At 50.6% G+C, this 18,283-nt stretch overlaps 1 protein-coding gene across 13 annotated transcripts in view; it reads right to left on the minus strand.

Annotated features, from left to right (window-relative positions):
- Positions 1 to 18,058, minus strand: part of CACNA1D (calcium voltage-gated channel subunit alpha1 D) — a 286,013-nt gene extending 267,955 nt beyond the window's left edge. For all 13 annotated transcript variants that reach the window (XM_084902879.1, XM_084902877.1, XM_084902874.1 and 10 more), the window contains exons 1-3: positions 17,572 to 18,058; positions 15,249 to 15,558; positions 11,262 to 11,367 (exon numbers count right to left, since the gene is read on the minus strand). In XM_084902879.1, the coding sequence (XP_084759005.1) occupies positions 11,262 to 11,367; positions 15,249 to 15,558; positions 17,572 to 17,644 (489 nt within the window). In that variant the 5' untranslated portion in view covers positions 17,645 to 18,058. The remainder of the gene's footprint in view (positions 1 to 11,261; positions 11,368 to 15,248; positions 15,559 to 17,571) is intronic.
- Between the last annotated feature and the right edge of the window lie 225 nt (positions 18,059 to 18,283).

The raw sequence follows: 18,283 nt of genomic DNA on the forward strand, positions 1-18,283 counted from the left end.
AGGACAAGTGGAATGGGGCAGGCCGGTGAAAACATCGCAGACTGGCTTTGGAAAGCCAACCCCTAACCCAGCACACCATCCGGGACACTTTCCTGGTGTGGCTGGTGGTCCAGCCCCGACTCTGCCACCCCCTCACTGGGTTGGGAATAAGCCGGTCAGTCTTCTGAGCCCCCATTTCTTTATCAGTAAGGCCAGGACAGCAATCCCCACCTGCAGGGCTGTGCTGAAACCCGAGGACACGCACCCGGGCTCAGCTGCGGTAGCCCACACTGACTCCGCGTTTTCCAGGATGCAGGGCCTGGGTTGACTCCTCCAGCCGCTGCATTTCCCCTTTCACAGAAGGGGACCAGACTGGGCAAGGAACAGCAGCTGGCCCGGTCACAGGCAGCAAATGGCAAACCTGGGGACAGAGCCCACACCCCTAACCCCTGACTCCCACACTGACCAGCGCTCAGCACAAACCTCTGACCTCCCCGCAAGCATTCCACATTTCCCCCTCACGAGTCAACGTTCCAAGGAATTGAAGTGCAACAAAATCTGCTTCATGCCCACATGTATATGCCTCTGTCCAGTCCCATCTGAACTGGACTTTTCAGAGGCGTTTCAGACGATCCGCAGAGGGCTGCAGGGTTCTCAAAAACCTGCCCCCCGATTCTCCAGCCACAACCTCCACCCCGAGCCTGGAAAAGCCTCAGGCTGTGGAAATGAGGAGGCATGGAAAGCCTGTGTGCCAGTGCCCAAGCCTAAGTGCAAGCCCTAACCAAAACCAGGAACGTGAAGCCGGCCCGAGACCCACCTGTAGTCCGGCTGACATGCTCTTCTCCGAGGTCCCTGCACCGGCTCTGCCCCATGGCCTCGCCTTCCTCTGCCCAGCGTCTAGATAAGCCTCGACTTCCTTTCCTGGCCTAGCCGGGAGCGTGAGCTCTTAAATCAGAAAGCCCAGCTGTGAGTCCTGGCCCCGCCAATTACAAGTCCTCGTGGCCGAGTGTAATCAATTCAGCCACTCCCCGCCTGGTTTCTCACCTGTAAGAGGAGGGCCTTAGGAGTTTCTTCTTCAGGGGTTTGAGGTGAGGATTAAATGGGAATTAAAGGAGATTATATATTCACAAAGCCCGCGTAGACATCAGTCTGGAGCTAGTAACAAAGGCAATTATCTCTGCCCCCAGCCGCAGTCAACAAGACAGGGTGTGCCAACCACACTCAAACCAGGTGTCTGAGCAGAGACCCGCTGCATTCCCCCACCAGCACGCCGAGGCCCTCCTGCCCTGCCACATCCACCACCCATGCCCTGACTCCTTCCATAAGACAATGAGGCCGACTACAGCCAGATTTCCGTCTGTTAGTATACATAAAGAAATGAGAATAATTTATGAAGTTAAATGGGGACTATAGGAGTGACCAAAACTAAGAAAAAAGCTGAGGATAATTAAAAGCTAACTGAATATCTATCTTGAAGACACATTATTTGGTCACGTGATTTTCTAGGTGCCTCTACTGCCCCACCCCCACCCCCAGGATCCTCAGACCCAGCCCTGGCCATTAGGGAAGTGTCTGGCTTCAACCAGCTTCCCCGCTGTAACTCGAGCGGGAAGAAAACAGACCGGGGACAGAAGCCTGAATCCCCACGTGACTCCTCTTTCCCTGTGTGACCCTGGGCAAGTCAGCTGCCGAGTCTGGAAAAGGAAGACATCCACCTGACGGTTGCTGAGGGAGGGCCTTTCCAATCCCAACCTCGTGGGCCTGAGATTGGCATTCAGCTGGGTCAATCAGAACCAGCCACCCAGCCTACAATGTGCCCAGCTGGCTCTAATATCAACTAGCTTATTCCGTTGGCCAACCTAAACTAGACAAAGCCTTCTCTGCACAGACCATACCAGCTTCACCCCACGTGGCTTTCTAGAGAGAGATTCATCAGACATCTCTCTTTTACCAAATTCCTACTGGCATAGCCACTTCCCGGCATTCTAAATTAGAACTTCAGGTGTTTTCATTTCACTCCCACCAGACAATAATTCTGAAAAAAGCTTTAAATGGAGTCACCGTTCACTGATACTTCAATAATTCAGACTTTGTGAAAGCCCAAAGACAACTCACTTTTGCATTATCTGGGGGGGGAAAGGACTAAGGGCCTAATTACAGGTACTAAAGGGCCAAGTCACCATTTATCCATTCAAGCTACTATGTACAACTTAAAAGCAGTCATTTAAAGATAAACCGTGTCTCATTGCACCCCATTGTTACCTATTTACTGAAGAACATTCAAGGGTATCTTTGTTTAAAAACATTGGTCACTTCCCTAGTTTACATTAGAGTAAAATAATAAAAGCCACATCTCTTCAGAAAAAAAAAAAGATTAAAATGAGGGCTTGGGAGGAGTTGTTTGTAGACATTCATATTTGCCTTTTGTATTCTGCTTTAAACCAAATTAAGACAGTAAGCTAATGAGTTTAATGGGCTATATTTCACACATAATAATCGCTCCAAGAAAGTACCCTATGTATGATTAAAGGATAGCTGTCAACCTGCTCTTTTTAATCTCCCAGCTTTAGTCCTGTACTAATTTATAGCAAAAGGCCAAGCTCTTACAGCACAGAGAAGAGCCTTCACTATACCACTGTTTAAGACTGTGCCCAGCCCTGGAGAAGCCAGGAACCCAGACACCATCTGCTGGCAGGCGTTTCCGACTTTAACCAAAGCCCAGCTCACCTGGCCCGGCCAGTGTGCCTGGCCCCAGGGCCCATGCTGTAGGGTCCTCCTTGGACTGGGCTCCCGGAGAGCGCTTCCTGGAATGAGTGTGGCCGCTTCCCAGTGTGGAGAGGATAAACACCGTGTATGTTAGAACGTGCTTCCTTCCGGAGCCACAGCTGGAAACCCTCCCCGCCAAGGTGGTGCCCGGGTGTTAACCATCTGGCCACCGGGACACCAGGCAAGTCTCCTTTGTTTGGACTCCCAAGTGCCCCTTCTTCCATCTTCTCCCATTTTCCCAGCCGCCGCAGAGCTTTTGAAAGTGGGAGGGGTATAAACCCAGTAATAACACCACAATGGTAGCAAGATTTTACTGTGTGTGTGCGAAGATAAAATAATTAATGATCAAGGAACTTGGGGCAAAAGAAACATACCAGTCCTCATCTTGAAACCAAACCATAGCAAGCAAACATTCCAAAACTAAGACTCGATGTTTGTAATTGGCACGTACTTACCTATTAGCTACCAAGAATGAAGTTTCACTTTAAAAGACCGGCAGTACCAAAGTGCATGACACCCAGAGCCAGGGGGAGAACAAGCTTTGGTGCCTTCCAGCTGGGTCTATGGTTCAAAAGAGATTACGTACAGGCCTAGTGCTCAGGGTACAAGGAACTTCTGCTCCACCAGATGCTCAGATGCCTATCAAACACCAAGAGAGAGCCTGTCCCCTGCCCTCAAGACTTCCTTTCCCATAAACTAACAGAGAGAACCAATGAGGTCCCTCGTCAGAGGTGAATGAGCATGATCTCAAGGAGATGTGCAGGTGGGAGCTTGAATGGATTTAGGCCTGGTGCCGGGCAATGTGTGTGGAAATTTAAAATGCACTATCCTCCCACCCAGAGAGTTTACTTCTAAGTACTTACTCCAGAAAAAATGTTGGCTTGTAAGGATGTCCAGTGGAGCACTGTTTGAAATAGGAAAACTTTAGGAACTAACCTAAATGCTCACCAGCAAGAGAAACTAAGCCATGGTGCAGTCACACATGGAATAGTCTTCAGCCACGAAGAAGTTGTTAGATCTCTCCACATGAAAATGGAACATCTAGAAGACTCATTAAGTGGGGAAGAGGAAGCTCTATGATGCATGCATTATGTTCCCACCTGCGTCAAGTTTAAAATACCCAAACCGCATAAATATGTATTTCAGAATGCAGTTTACATACATATACACAGTGAACATCAATTCTGAAAGGATCACTCCCAAGCAATTACTGTGATTAGAATGAGCTAGGTAGGTAAAGGGAAATTGTCACTTTATCTGTATTAATTGTTTGCAAAAATGTACTGTGCGTTACTTGTCTACATTTTGTGAGATTATTTACTATGAGAACGCAACAGAAGGCTGTCTCTGGCCACTCGCAGCTGTGTACAGGAAGTGGGTGCAGCACCGCCTGGACGTCAGGAAAGCATGAGCCTGGTGCGCTCTGCACGGCAGGTCTCGGTAAATATCTGTTGAGTGATGGTGCCTGGACTTCCTTTCTTATAAACAAGTTTTAAGCTCTACAGAAATATCTGGGAGTCTACCAAGTGCTAGGCTTCCCCGTGAGCACAGGAAAGGGGGCAGAGTGGGCCCCTCAGAAGATGGATGAGGCAGGAAAAGGTGTGAGCCCCTCACCCAGTCCGCTTTGAGTCCCCAGGCACAGCTGGCCACCCGTACCTCCCTCCCTGCCGGCCAGGCTGGGGCCACCTGCCACCCACACTTCTGAGTCGTCTGTAGTCCGCCTTCCCGTCCTCGGGTCAGCCCCCGATTCCCTGCAGCCTGACCCTCTCATTCACTTATTCAATAATTCCGGCAGATGTCCTGTGATTTCTAAAATTACCACTCAGCCAGTAGGGAGGAAGAAAAATTAGCAGAAATCACTGCTTTGAGGTTCTGGAGAAGAAACTCATTTTCCCCAATCTGGGCAGTGTCTGGGGTCCTATTCAGTTAAAACCGCCAGAGGAAGGCTTCATTCTACAAGGTCTGTGTCAAAAACACCCATGCTAGCATCCACTCACCAGCACTTTCCCCAGCTCTAACACACAAAGAGAGACAGACAGACAGACAGACCCAGAGAGAGGCTCTGATCACCGAGAGCAATTCCTCCTCCACCCATCTTCAGCCGTTCTGTGCCCTCCTCCCACCACCCATTACCCGCCTTGCTCACCCAGCCTCACTTGCTGCAAGAGCCCCAGCTGTGAGAATACCAATCTCACTTCAATTAAAAAGGGAAGACTGCAGAACACAACTTATATGCCTTACTGGCTCCATTAAACTTTTTGAAAACTTAAAAAAAAAAAATCCTATCTAATAAAGAGGCAATATGCAAATTGACCATTATGCCATAACAGATGTATGCACCCACAATGGAGACAGGGATTCCATAACACAAGATGGCTGCACCCACAGTGGAGGCCAAGTTCCCGTAAGAGTCTTAACAAGCAATCAGCAGGGGCCTGAGACTGCATGGTGCTGGGCTGGGGCAGGGGTCCTGAGTCTGTGCTCCCCCCCACACACCCTCCTGCCCCGCCCCTGCCTGGTTGAGTTTGACAGGGGACCTCAGGCCATGCTCCTGCCCAGCAGAGCTTGATGGGGAACCTCAAGGCACGCCCCTCACCCAGCCCAGGTCAAGGAACCTCAGGCCATGCCCTCAGCCCTAGTGCCAAAACAGGAGACCTGAGGCTACGCCCCCCGCCTGGTGGGGCTTAACCGGGGACCTCAGGCAGTGCCCCCTGCCCAGTGGAGCTTGTGGGGAGACCTCAGGGGGCACTCCCTGCCCCAGTGCTAGGTTAGGGGACCTCAGACCACCCCCTCCCCACCTTGGCACCAGCCTGGGGAACTGAGGCCACACTTCCTGCCATGCAGGGCTTAATGGGTACCTCAGGCAGCACCCCCTACCCACGGGGCTTGACCAAGACCTTAAGCAAGGCATGCCCCCCGCCCTGGCCCAGGCCAGGGGACCTCAAGGCGAGCCCCTCCCCCTCCCGAGCCGGGAAACCTCATGCCACGCCCCCCTCCCTGGTGCCAGGCCAGGTGTCCTGAAGCCACGCCCTCAACCCCATGGGGCTTGAAAGGGTGGGGCCGGCCTGGTCTGGATCTAGCCCAATGCGGGTAGGGCTGGATGGGTCTAGGTCTCACACAATTTTGAGGTGCTCGTGGGTGAGCAGAGACTTGCCTCTGGTTCCCGTGGCACACCCCAGACTCTTACAGGAGGAAGATTTTCATATACATTTTACTAATTTTCCTTCATCTCTGACACTTCTATTATAGAGAAAGGGCAAATAGCAATATTAAAATATTTCCCCTAATTAATGCCCTTTTACTGTGCATAAATTTCATGCACCGGGCCACTAGTAAACAAGCAGAAAGGGAAGACCTCCTCGGCATTCCTCATCTCAGTCACATGGGCAGGAGAGGACTTGAGGAGGGCGGAGAGCCCCGGGGAGTCTGCGCACGGCAGGAGGCAGACGTGGGAATGTTCACATCTATTCCTGGAAGGCCTGCCAACCACCAGCCACACCCCGCAGGGCAGGGACACCCACCAGCACTCCCCGAAGAGCATCATCCCCACAACAGTGACACCCGCCACCCTCTGCCCACCCAGCGTCCACGCTCCGGGACCCCGGAGCCTCTTCTGTTTCTTTAGGGACATCCTGTGGGGAGGAGCTGGTGGGATCTGTTTTGGAGTCCCCCCTCCCTCCGTCACCAGTATTGACCATAGAGACATAGGTGTCTCTGCTCCTGGGCAAGTGGCCCCCTCTGTATCAGGTACTTCCCACATTCTGCAGTCAGTAAAAAAAAATAAAAAATACTGGTAGGGAAGGTTTAAAAAAGTAAACCACGCACAAATCTGCTACAGGGGTCTCTTGTTTCTCACACAGTCCTTTTTTTTTTTTTATAAATATGGTACTTGATCTGTGGTTGAGAAAGACATGCATCTCCCCACCGACACACATTACTGAGCGTCTCTCCCTCGCCACGGCTAGGCGCTGCTGGGGACCGGAAATGGCAAGCTGTGAACTGTATTCTGAAGGTAATGGTAGAATATGCAGATGAATAACTAAAATATAGGATATGTTCTCTGTAAAGTGCCACGAGGGAGGTTCAGATAAGAGTGTTCCTTCAGACCAGGGTCTGAAAGGACCTCCTGGGAGAGACACACGTTGGGATTATTCCTGAGCAGCTACAGGAACGGGGACACCTAAAGGAAGACTAGCAAGACGAATGAGGCTTTTCAGATGGAGAAGGCAGCGGAGGAGAAACCGGGATGTGGACAAGTGGAGAGGAGGGTGATTAGGAACTGATGGTGGACAGATGGGTGAGACTGTGAAGGAGAGGAACGTAGGGTAAACCAAAAGAGGTTGGACAGACCACGGAGGACCCGGCCGCGGAGTGTGGCCTTTCCCCAGAGGACAGTGGGTAGCCACGGAAGCCTCAGGATCACTTATCCAGCAGCAGGCATGCCGCTGTGGTGGGCTAGGGAAGAAGGGGAAGACATGGAGGATACTGTAGAGGCAACATGTCAACAGGCTACCGAAACCGGTTTGGCTCAGTGGATAGAGCGTCGGCCTGCAGACTGAAGGGTCTCGGGTTCGATTCCAGTCAAGGGCATGTAGCTTGGTTGCAGGCACATCCCCAGTTGGGGGTCGGGGGGGTGCAGAAGGCAGCTGACTGATGTTTCTCTCTCATCGATGTTTCTAACTCTCTATCTCTCTCCCTTCCTCTCTGTAAAAAATTATAAAATATATTTTTAAAAAAGAAAAAGAAAAATGTCAACAGGCTAAACAAGATGAGAAAGGGGGCAGAAAAGGCGCCAAAGACTTAGTGAAGCTTCTCGTTGAGTTGCCCAGACTTCATGGAGCAGCTGACAAAGTGCATGGGCCTTGCCCTCCGTGGGTGTGGGCATCAGCGGACCTCGGGGCATGTGTGATGTGGCAGCTGGGCATCCCTGCTGTTGCTGTTGTTGTTGTTGTTGTTGTCATTCCTCACCAGAGGATATTTTTCCATTGATTTTTAGAGAGAGTGGAAGAGAGAGGGAGAGACAGAGAGGACTATCAATGTGAGAGTGACACATCAATGGGTTGCCTCCTGCACAGGACATGCCCCGGACTGGACTTGAACCTGGGACCCTTCAGTCTGCGGGCTGATGCTCTATCCACTAAGCCAAACCAGCTAGGGCGAACATCCCTACTTTAGACCGTTATAAGGTGAGGTCGTTCAGCACCACAGAGAAACGGGAGGTGGGCTGGGCGAGGCGGGGGTCCCAGGAACAGGCTGCACAGTCTGAAAACTGTTCAACCGCGTCCGTTTGCTTAGGAGAAACTCGAGTCTGGGAAGCAAAATAAAGCATTTTTCAACACAGTGAGGTACAACGTTGCATTCATCCCCACTCTAACACCCCGGAGAGAAGAGCTCCCCCACACCCCGTGCTAAGAAGAAAATTAAGGAAGTGATATACGTCTTCAATAAGTGGAACTGAGGAAACACTGCCGCTCACGGAGCGAAGGGGGATGTTACTGTGGGAACTGAGCTGCAGCGTTTCCATGGCTTCCGCCTCACTAGTCCCCTGCAAGTCCACAGATGTACGCTGCATTAAAACTTGAGATTGTTTATACTTTTTTTTTTTTTTTTATCTAACCCTGGGAAAACTTGCTGCCCCCAAGGTAGTTTTCTAAATCCCCAAAGCTGGCTGAGTTAGGCACAGCCTACACCAAACACACACTGTACCAGCGGAAATGGCCGGGCTCCTCACCCAGCAAAGCAATCGCATCCCTGCCAGCAACCTGTAACAATGGGCAGGGGCACCTCCCACAGAGCCTGTCCCGGGCCTCGCTCTGCGTGCCCGACGTACACATTTCCCGCAGAGCTGGCCCTGGGCCTCGCTCTGCGCGCCCGACGTGCACATTTCCAACAGAGCCCGCCCTGGACCTCGCTCTGCGCGCCCGACGTACACATTTCCCACGGAGCCCGCCCCGGGCCTCGCTCTGCGCGCCCGACGTACACATTTCCCACAGAGCCGGGGGGCACAGGAAGCCACGAGCTCCCAGGGACCGTAAAGCTCAGCAGCCCATCCCGGGCTCTGACCTCTGTGGTGCCATTCACATTCACTGAAAGGTATTTACTACAGATGAAAAACAAGCTTCGTGCAGCTGCCTCTAAACCCGTCCCAAAAATAGAGCAATCGCTCTGGTACAAATTGGGTCAAATGTATAAAAAAAAAAAAAAAAACACTCGGCTCCCTGGCGGGAGGACTGGCATGGCATGGGACCTCGCTAAGAGTCAGGGGAAATCCACCACGCTCTTCCCTTCTTCCCACAGTGGGAAAGGAAATATTTAAAGAGTCAGACGGAGAATAAACTCATCTAACCATGTGACCATCCTAGTGAACACAAGACAAACTCGGGAATGCTGTGAGTCTCAGAATCCTAAGGGGTCAAAGAAATAGCTGTTGGTTTTCAGAGAGGCCTGCCAAAAGAACACACTGCCCCGCCCCCCGTCCCGCCGTGCCCCCACCCCCCCCCCAAAAAAAGAAAGACCAGTATTTCAGAATTGTGAAAAAAGGACAAACTGGAGAGGGGCTGCCAGGGAGAAGAGAGATTTACCCACCTCCTATATTTCATTCCATCCCTTATTAGCTAAGAAACCCAGATGGTTTGACAGCACATATATTAGTGCCCCAAATTTCCCTGGGAAGAATCAGAATATTAATTGGCTATACATGCTGAGCTTCATTAATTTTTCCATTGACTTGAATTAATCTGCCTTTCTGAAAGGTGTTTATTTTCTAAGTTTGTTTAATCATGTTCTTTTGAGTTACAAAAAAAAAAACCAACAAACTGGGTCAGCATCCACGTTGTTAAATTTGGTAACAAGGCTGACACCATCTGTGGCCTAGACAACAATGACCTACCCCCACAGAGGGGGCTTTTCGGTGCTTCTGCTTTTCCTGTGAAGTGATCATCTAATGTAGCTATCTGCAACGAACGCAGAAGCTATTTTAAATATGCCAAGTAACACAAATCATCTTTAGCCCAGTATAAATATATACTAACAGCAAGTGTGTGTGTGTGTGTATGTGTGTGTACCTAACTCCCATGTACAAGTGAATTTTCAGTAGCAATAGCCACATATTTTTAATTACCTAGAAATCTGACCAGAAAACCCCAAAGATGAACAGACATCATGCCACATCTGAACTATGCCGCCTATGTTACATGTGCCATGAAATCTGGTACATAAACCACGAGCGTTACTATCGCAAGGGCACAACTTCAGTATCTCCAGAACTCAGCAGAGCACTGCCCGCACCAATTCTGCTTTTACAACCCTCCGTCCAGATCACCCGGCCCTACTGAACCACAGCTTCGCCAGGAGAAGCCAAAACAAATGGGACTCGCTCAAAGAAGAGAAAGCAAAACAGTGGAGCGCGTTTCCTGTGGGCACCAGCCAGCCCCCTCCTCCATCTGCCTGCCTTCCTTCCTTCCCGGCCTCCAATCATAAAGGACCGATCTGGCAAGGAGGCTGCGGCTCCAGAAAGAATCCCGAAATGGCTTCTGAATCATCAAGGCAACATGACAGAGTTTCAGAGGTAAAAGCAATGCTCGTGACCTTCTCATCCAATCCCCTTAATTGGCAGGTGGGTGAAAGGCGATGCAGAGAGGGCCTGGGAAAGGCCCCGGAATACAGCCAGCTGACATTCAAGTGGGACAGGCTCCTAGTCCCACGCGTGCTCCTCGGTGCTTTTTTAAATTTATTTTTTAACCATATCACCCTTTCCCAAAGGAAGCGCCACGAAGCACTGGCTCTGTGATGCGTTCTGCCAAAACAATGTTTAAAGAATCCATGACCAGTTACTTTTAAGGACTAGCTGAGTTAAACAAAATGAAACTGGGTTTTTTAACTACAAACCTTCCCGGAGCTTTTACGTGAGCTAATGTGCACTATAAATCTTGAGGAGGGCAATAAACTATGTGGAAGTATCCCAATTTATTTAACCACGGGATCATTTTTTATCTGGGGGCATTTCATGGGACTGGGAGTGAGAACTTCACTTCTGCACGGTGCTTCTCGGAGTGATGCACCGCGTAGTTCGCTGGCTTCGTTGCACTCGACTTCTCTAAACATTAATAGTTTATACACAACATCTATGGTAATTCTCTCCTTACCAGAAAAGTTGACCCAAGTACCCACCACTCCCAAATAACACTGGATTTTTTTAAAAAGCTAATATTATCAGGAAAAGAATGGTAGACAACAAAAGCCTATACGGAGAGAAAAGTCATTTTAAAATCTGCTAAAACCTCGTCCATAAAAAGTTCTACATCTATTTATACAGAATTCGTGACTTTGAACACTTTCATTCAGGATAAATTTGAGAATACAAGTTTAAAAAAAAAAAAAAATAGCCTCTGTTGTAAAGCCGGGAAACAACGCATGCATAGCTGTAACTTTCACTGCCCAGAAAGCCAGCTGCCCGTAAGCATACAGGCAAATGATAACCACACATCAGGACAAGGCGATACTCAGAGGACACTTACCAAGTTATGATTTGTTGAATTCGAATCATCTTCAGGGAATGGGATGTAAATAGCTAAGGCCACACAATTGGCAAAAATAGCCAATAATATAAATATGTCAAATGGTCTGAAAATTTTTGTTAAGGTATGTACATATATATATATATATATACACACACACACACATACATACACACACACACACACACACACACGTGTACATATGTTATACAAACACAAACCCTCTCTCATTGCACTCCCAAACTCACCACCTTTGAATCACTTTCAAAATGAAAGTTAGATATACAAACTGACTGTTGTGAGAAATCATCTTGGGGGTCAGCTCACTGTAGATGTTGCTATCAAATCCCCTCTCCGTGTCTTCTTCTTCTGTTACAAAGATCACGTTACATTCATGCTTCTGCTGAGCATTTTATATTCAAACCTAGAAGCACACCCAACGAGGGCACCGTGCGAACCAGGTTTCTGCTTCTTCTAGTTTTAAAACCAACAAGGGCCTTAGAAAGCTAGATGTCTGGCTGTTTGTTTCTTTCCTGACCCAAAGACAGGTCATCACGAGACAAATCTCTCCCTCAAATCCTTGTCAGAGCCATTTTCTCGGGGATATTGGCCCGGTCAGTCTGAATCTCCTGTCAGGACCGGGCAGGCCACGTCACCAGGACCTTCTCCATTCCACCTGTGACGATCTCATGGCTTGTCCCAATTCCTCAGACATGCAATACGCAAGCTAGGCTTCCCCTCCCTCCTCTACTAATCAATCGTTTGCTATAAATTAAAGTTGGACTGGAGCTGAGTTTACAATGTGCTGTTACTGCACTTACTTTATCACACATTAAATTAAAAAGCCATAAGAAATCAGCACCAGACACTTCTCTTTTTTTAGCACCAGACACTCTCAAAGTAAAATGTAACAATTCTAAATCCCGGGGGTCGCTCTGTCTGGAAGAATCACCAAGGTCAGCTTTCAAGAGACACTTGCTTAAACATTCTGGTGTTACTGAGACACTGTCAAAACGGGCAATACCAAATCTGACACCTGCCAAAATGTCAAATTTTTCTCCTTTTGGTGTTCAGCCTTTCCAAATGGAAGGTTTCCTGAGCACCAGCCAAAGCTGCACGTGTGGGGCTCAATTTTCCAAGTGTTTCTCCCATGGGCCAACCCACAAGGCAAGGCCACGGGTGTAACTAAACACCTCAGAGTACTGAGAACATGAGCAGATCCTCCTCCATTCATTCTGATATCCTTCTGGGAACCCCAAAACTGCTGCAGGAAATGAAAACCCCTCCCCTCTCTGGGGATACCTTGGGTTTCATGAAACTTCAGCCCCTTGAAGAGCATCAACACTCATTGGAGTGAGGACGTGAGCGATGTTATTCCCTCGCTGATGTCGATGGGTTAATTTTTAAATTCAGTTCGTTTTCATTCATGTTTATTCTTTTAACCCATTTTAGCCCTATGAGGTCTCTTCGGTAGAGGTCCAACTTTAAGGAAATCCAAATTAAGATGTCAGACTCTCCTTATTTTTAGCAGTTCCTACTGGCATGTTAAAAGCCAACTGCCCCAGTGTTTGTTATTCTATACAGAAACACACTGTCTCTCCCCTCCTCCACACCACCATGATTTCTTTTTAATTTCCCAATACCTAAATGGTAAACCAGCAAATCCGAGAAGTCCTGACGCTGTTCAGGAAGGCCAGACGCAAGTATTTTGCTCTCTATGGTGGTCCCGTAGCAGTCTCCGTGATCCCCCTGCCACAAGATTGTTACCAGCCAGGGAGAGCAGAGCAATAGAGGAACGGATGGGTAGGATCCTAAAAATTCCTTCTGATACGGTGACACTCCTCACACACACACCCCCAAGGTGCAGGACCCCCTCTGCCTTGCCCATGTGCACACACAAACTAGGCTCTCTCTCCCCCCGGGGTGGCTGGGTCTGGCAGAGCTGGCTTTCAGAGGATTTCTACAACCTGCACTAGAAGGACACTGTCCTTTACAAACAAACAAACAAGCGATATCATTTAAGGATCTAATCTACCAACTGTCCTGTTTGCAGGCAGGCTCCTCCCTGCACTGGCAGCCTCATCCCCAATTCCTGTACACGCGTGTCTGGAGGCAGAAAAGGGAGTCGGCAGCATGATCCAGGAAGTCATAAGAAATCAACCATGATCCAGGCACATCAATTGCTACATACAAGTCACTGTGCACAACGAGAAGCAGCACCGGGCCTCCCATCTCACTGCACAGGGAACGAAGGACTCCGCCCAGGGATCTCTGCTTACTCAGAGCCCCCGCAAGCCAGCCTAAGGAGGAGATCTTTCTGGCAAAAGGCAACCACAGCCTCTGACCCTAGGGATGCCACGGGCACACCCTCTTCGCCTCGCTCCCTCTGGGCCGGCACTGGTATTCCTTCTCAGGCCAGAAAAGAGCTTACAGAGAAAACACATCCACACCACCCCAGCCGTGTGAGAGACACCGTAACTCCCTCTAGAGAAGAGACATCTGTTCGAAAAAGGAAAAGCACGTGAAAACCCCTCAAATCCTGTCCTTGCATTTGGCTGCTCTCTCCGAAACCTTTCTAGAGAATTACCTCATTGTAACTCCGTGTGCGTGAGCGCAGAGGTAGCCAGTTAAGACAGGGGGAATGTAAACAGCTGCCTGGCTAGGTACTCACATTGTAAGAGGGTTTCTGCTCTACCTTCTAGCCCTTTCCAACATCCTCCCTTTTTAGGGTGGCCCCTCCCACAGAATGTGGGTGTTGGGGAGGCCCTAGATTCACACTCCTTCCTACAGTTAGAAACTGCTCTGAGGCCCCTCCTCAGCCCCAAATATACTTCTGGGGAGAGGAGTTATCTGGGTAAAAGCTTTGTTTTACCCAGATTAGTGAAAGGACGGACTAATTAGAAAGTCATTTGCATAGAAGTCCAATGCGCTATCCATTGCGCCACAGAACCTACCAGAAAGTAATTTGCATAGAAAGAAGGCCTTAGTCAACCTTTTCTGAAGGGAGGCGGTCCTGGAGCCTGGCTTTCAGATTTGGGGAAGGGGTTGGCACCCTAGTTTTCCAAGTCCTGGGACGTAACCACCATCTTGGGGCACGTGGAGTTCGTTTTAAATAAAAATGCAAAGGGAAAAAAATAAAAATAAATAAAAATGCAAAGGGACACCCAGACATGTAACTCCAGCCCAAGGACAGAACAGAATTTCTTAGAAAAGCAGCAACTGCAAATTCCTCCACTGAGAGGGCTGTTCAAATACCTCCCAGGCGGTCACAAACCTCTCCCTTCCCATGCTCCCTCAAGCTCACGTATCAAAAGCCTTTCAGGAAGCTGTCAAAAGGAGATTCCAGAAAGTGGTAACACTGATGAGCACAATACTCCCTCCCTCTGAGGCCAGGGTTTGTATCTGTAGTTCCCTGAACCATCCAAATCGCCAAATGTCAGAGCTGGAAGCAACCTCAGCATTAATTGGAATTTCAGAAGCAAATCCCAAACATCAAAATGAGAAGATTCCACGAAAGGTCAAAATGTATTTACTTCTGGTGGAGTCTCATACACTCTTTTCGTTTTTGTTCATCCGTAGACCTTAGTTGCAACAGGTTCAATGCATACCCCTGCCCCGAAACAACAGTGGCTTTAAACTAGCCATCTAATGCCAAATGACCAAAAGTTAAGTTTCACATTGTAATTATCTACCACTTTAAAATTTGGGGATGTCACTCTCTCCCCTCATTACTACCACTACACACACACACACACACACACACACACACACACACAGTAGGTTAAATATACCCACAGAGCCACCCCTCTGCCCCTGGAGGAGACAGAAGGGTATACTAGCATACCATGAAGCCCTTCACACACAGCTTCTGCTGCACACATTCCAGACTGCCACCACTCTGGAAGTGCCATTTCAGAACACAAATCCTTTTCAAGAACAGATGGCAAAAGAAAATGAGAAAGACTTTCCCCTCCAAAAAAAGGATACTTCCATTCCACTATACTAATGCAGGCTCTTCGGATGGGGTTATTGAGTGATAAGCAGAAGAGGGCGCGGGCAGGCCGGCTGTTGGAGTTACCCTGTTTCTTGCCCTTGGTGTATTGCTGACGTTTTCTTTGGGAGAGAGATCCGACAGGTGGGGGTGCGGAGGTGCTCATAGCTTGGGCAGCCTTGGCCTGTCTTGCAGCATCGATCGCAGCCTGCCAAGACAGGACAGTAGTTTGCTTGGAGCTGTTCGGCTGAGAAGTTGGTCCTTCACCAGAAAGAGAGAACCTGGTGCCTCTTGCATAGTTTGCCTCTGGAAAGAAAGAAAAAAACATATATGTATGTATGTGTATTATTTTAGCTGAGAACCCAGTGTCAAAAGAAAGCAAAGACTGCATCCCATGAGTAACAAGGGGAAAACATCCCCACGTTTCCATGTTGAACCTCGTGTTCTGTTTTTCAGTGACCGGGATTCGGTCAGACGGAGCATGCTGCCCTGAGTGCCATCACACAGGACCTCGCAGCCAGGCGCCCAGGGTGTGTGTGCACACCTCGCTCCGTCCATGAAGTCACAAGGCATCCTCCAGTGCATGTCTCCAGACAAACGGAGGTCATGCCCACCTTTATTCCACACCTTTTCTGGTTTAAAACCCATGTATCTCTCATGGGTGAACAGATACGTACAAACAGCTTTTCTCTAAAATAACTACCACCATCACACACACACACCCCAAAAAAAAAAAAGGCAATGCCAATAATTCAATCATCTTAATCATTCTCAGAGTGTTACTCCAACATCTTTCTACAGCCACAGATTCATTTTTCAGCATGAAAAAAAAAAAGAAAAGAAAAGAAAAGAAAAGAAAAGAAAAGAGAAGAGAGAAATCTCCACTGGCACCAGGGCCATACCCAAAGCCCCGTAACAAATATCTAGATTATGCACTGACACTTCCTGCAAATGAAAATTCATGATGGCTGGGACTCATTTCCTCCGCAGGCTTCTTCCGAAAACAGAAAACATCTTTAGGGCTTTTTTGCATTTTAAATTGCAGCCGCAGCAGCCTCGCCAGCAGCATCCAGAGAAACAGACCAGGCAGGCAGCCTGGGCCCCTGCGCCTGGGAGAGACGGGGAGGAGGCGAAGGCCAAGGGGCCTCGAGGCCTAAGCAAGAATCATCTCCGTGTAGCTGGCATCCCATCCTGGTGCACAAGGGCAGAACCCCAAGGAGACAGACGTGTAACGCCCCCTCTGGCTTCGGGTCAGGCCACTACCTAAGCTGGCCTGTCCCCACACCTGCCTCAAAAGGGTCACAACCTTCTTACTGAGACAGAAGTCCAAGTGAGAGTGGTGGAAGAGGAAGAGGAGGGACGGGCGTTTGCAAAGCTAAGTGCAGAACAAGGGAGAGTCCAAGCCAGCACAGGTCTGCCTGCCCAGCCCCCTGGGAAGGGGGCAGAAGCCACTCCCGGCCTGGAAAGGTGTGGCGCCCAGCCTTTCCTTGGGGAGCGCTCACCTGGGAAGGCTGCAAGCCCACGGGGGTTGTGGAGGGCACCGGCGACCTCCTGGGAGGGAGGAGGAGGAGGGCCGGCCAGCAGCAGCTGCTCCAGCCTCCCTGGACCCCGCACGGCCGGCGGCTGGGTGGCTGCACGTGGTGCCCGGCGGCCGGCGGCCGGAGCTGGGGCAGGGAGCCCCGCGGCGGCATCGGCTCCCCGGGCATTGCTAGGTTACCGACCTGTGCACGGCGGCACGGGGAGCGGGAACAGGAGCTCCGCCGACCCCTGGCCAGCGATCGGGGAGACTTGGCCTCCCTCTCCGGGGAGGGGTGCGCGCAGGGTGAAACCCAGCAATCCTAGAATTTTAAGGGTGCCACCAGAGACCTTGTTCCGAGTCCAAAAGGGGCTAGGAACGGGGTGAAGGCGAGAGGAGGCTGGAAAGGGGGCTCCGGTTGAAGACTCACAGCCACCCCTCTTCCATCGCTCGGGGGAGAGCGTTGGAGGAAAGTTGAGCCCGAGGACACGAACCCAACATCACCTCGGGGCGAGGCCCCCCTGCTACACCGCACTCCGCCGTCCCCGCGGCCGCCCCCACCCCACAAATGCAGAATCTGCTCTGACATTCAAGGCCTGGAGGGGAGAGCGGGGTGGCTGCTGTCGCGCACATCCCCTTTCTATGGATGACACCCACCGGGGCAGAAACATCCTCTCCAGCCCCCCCAGCCCACCCAGCGCGGCGGAGACGGGAGGGGTGAGGACGAGGAGGGGGCGGGAGGAGGAGGAGGACCGTGACAAGGATGAGGCTTGGCAGCGGGTGCCCGGGCTCTGGCTGCTCACCGTTCGCGTGGTCCGCTTGCTGCTGCTGCTGCCGTTGATGCTGCATTTTTTTCATCATCATCATCATCATCATCCACGAACATTTATTGAGCGCCTACTGCGTGCAGGGCACCGAGCTGGGCGTGAGGGCGGGGGTGGGGCGGGTGAGGGGTTCCCGGTAGGCAGAAGCCAAGGTCCCTGCCCTTATTCTCGCTTCAGCAGGGGGTGGGGAGGGACGGACGGGGACAGATAACAGAAAAAAACAATTTCTAAAAACCGCTCGCCCACCCACGCTCCCTCTTTTTCAAAAAAAATGGAGCAAAATAAACTTTTTTTAAAAAAATAATAAGACCAGATGTATATATTATCTTAATAATATATACATGTAATTTTTTTTTTTTTTTTTGCTTTTGCTGCAAAGGAGAATTGGCTTGGTCCCCTCCTCTAGCGGAGGGACGCCGCCGCGGCGATGCTGGCCCGGCTGCCGGGGCCGCCCCGCGCGCCCCCCATGCCCGCCGCCCGCCGCGGTGCCCGGTGCCCGGTGCCCGGAGCCCGCCGCCGCCCGCGCCGCCGCCGCCGCTGGCTCGGGACCGCGGGCAGCCCGCGCTCACATCCGGGGACGGAGGCGCTCGCTCGCTCCCTCGCTCCGCGCCCGCCGCGCCGCGCCGCACGCCGGTTCGCCCTGGCGACGCTGCGCGCCCGCCGCCGCCGTCCCCGTCCTCCCCCCTCCCGC

The sequence above is a fragment of the Pipistrellus hanaki genome, assembly GCF_964339955.1.
Source record: "Pipistrellus hanaki genome assembly, chromosome: 13".
NCBI classification, from domain to species: Eukaryota; Metazoa; Chordata; class Mammalia; order Chiroptera; family Vespertilionidae; genus Pipistrellus; species Pipistrellus hanaki.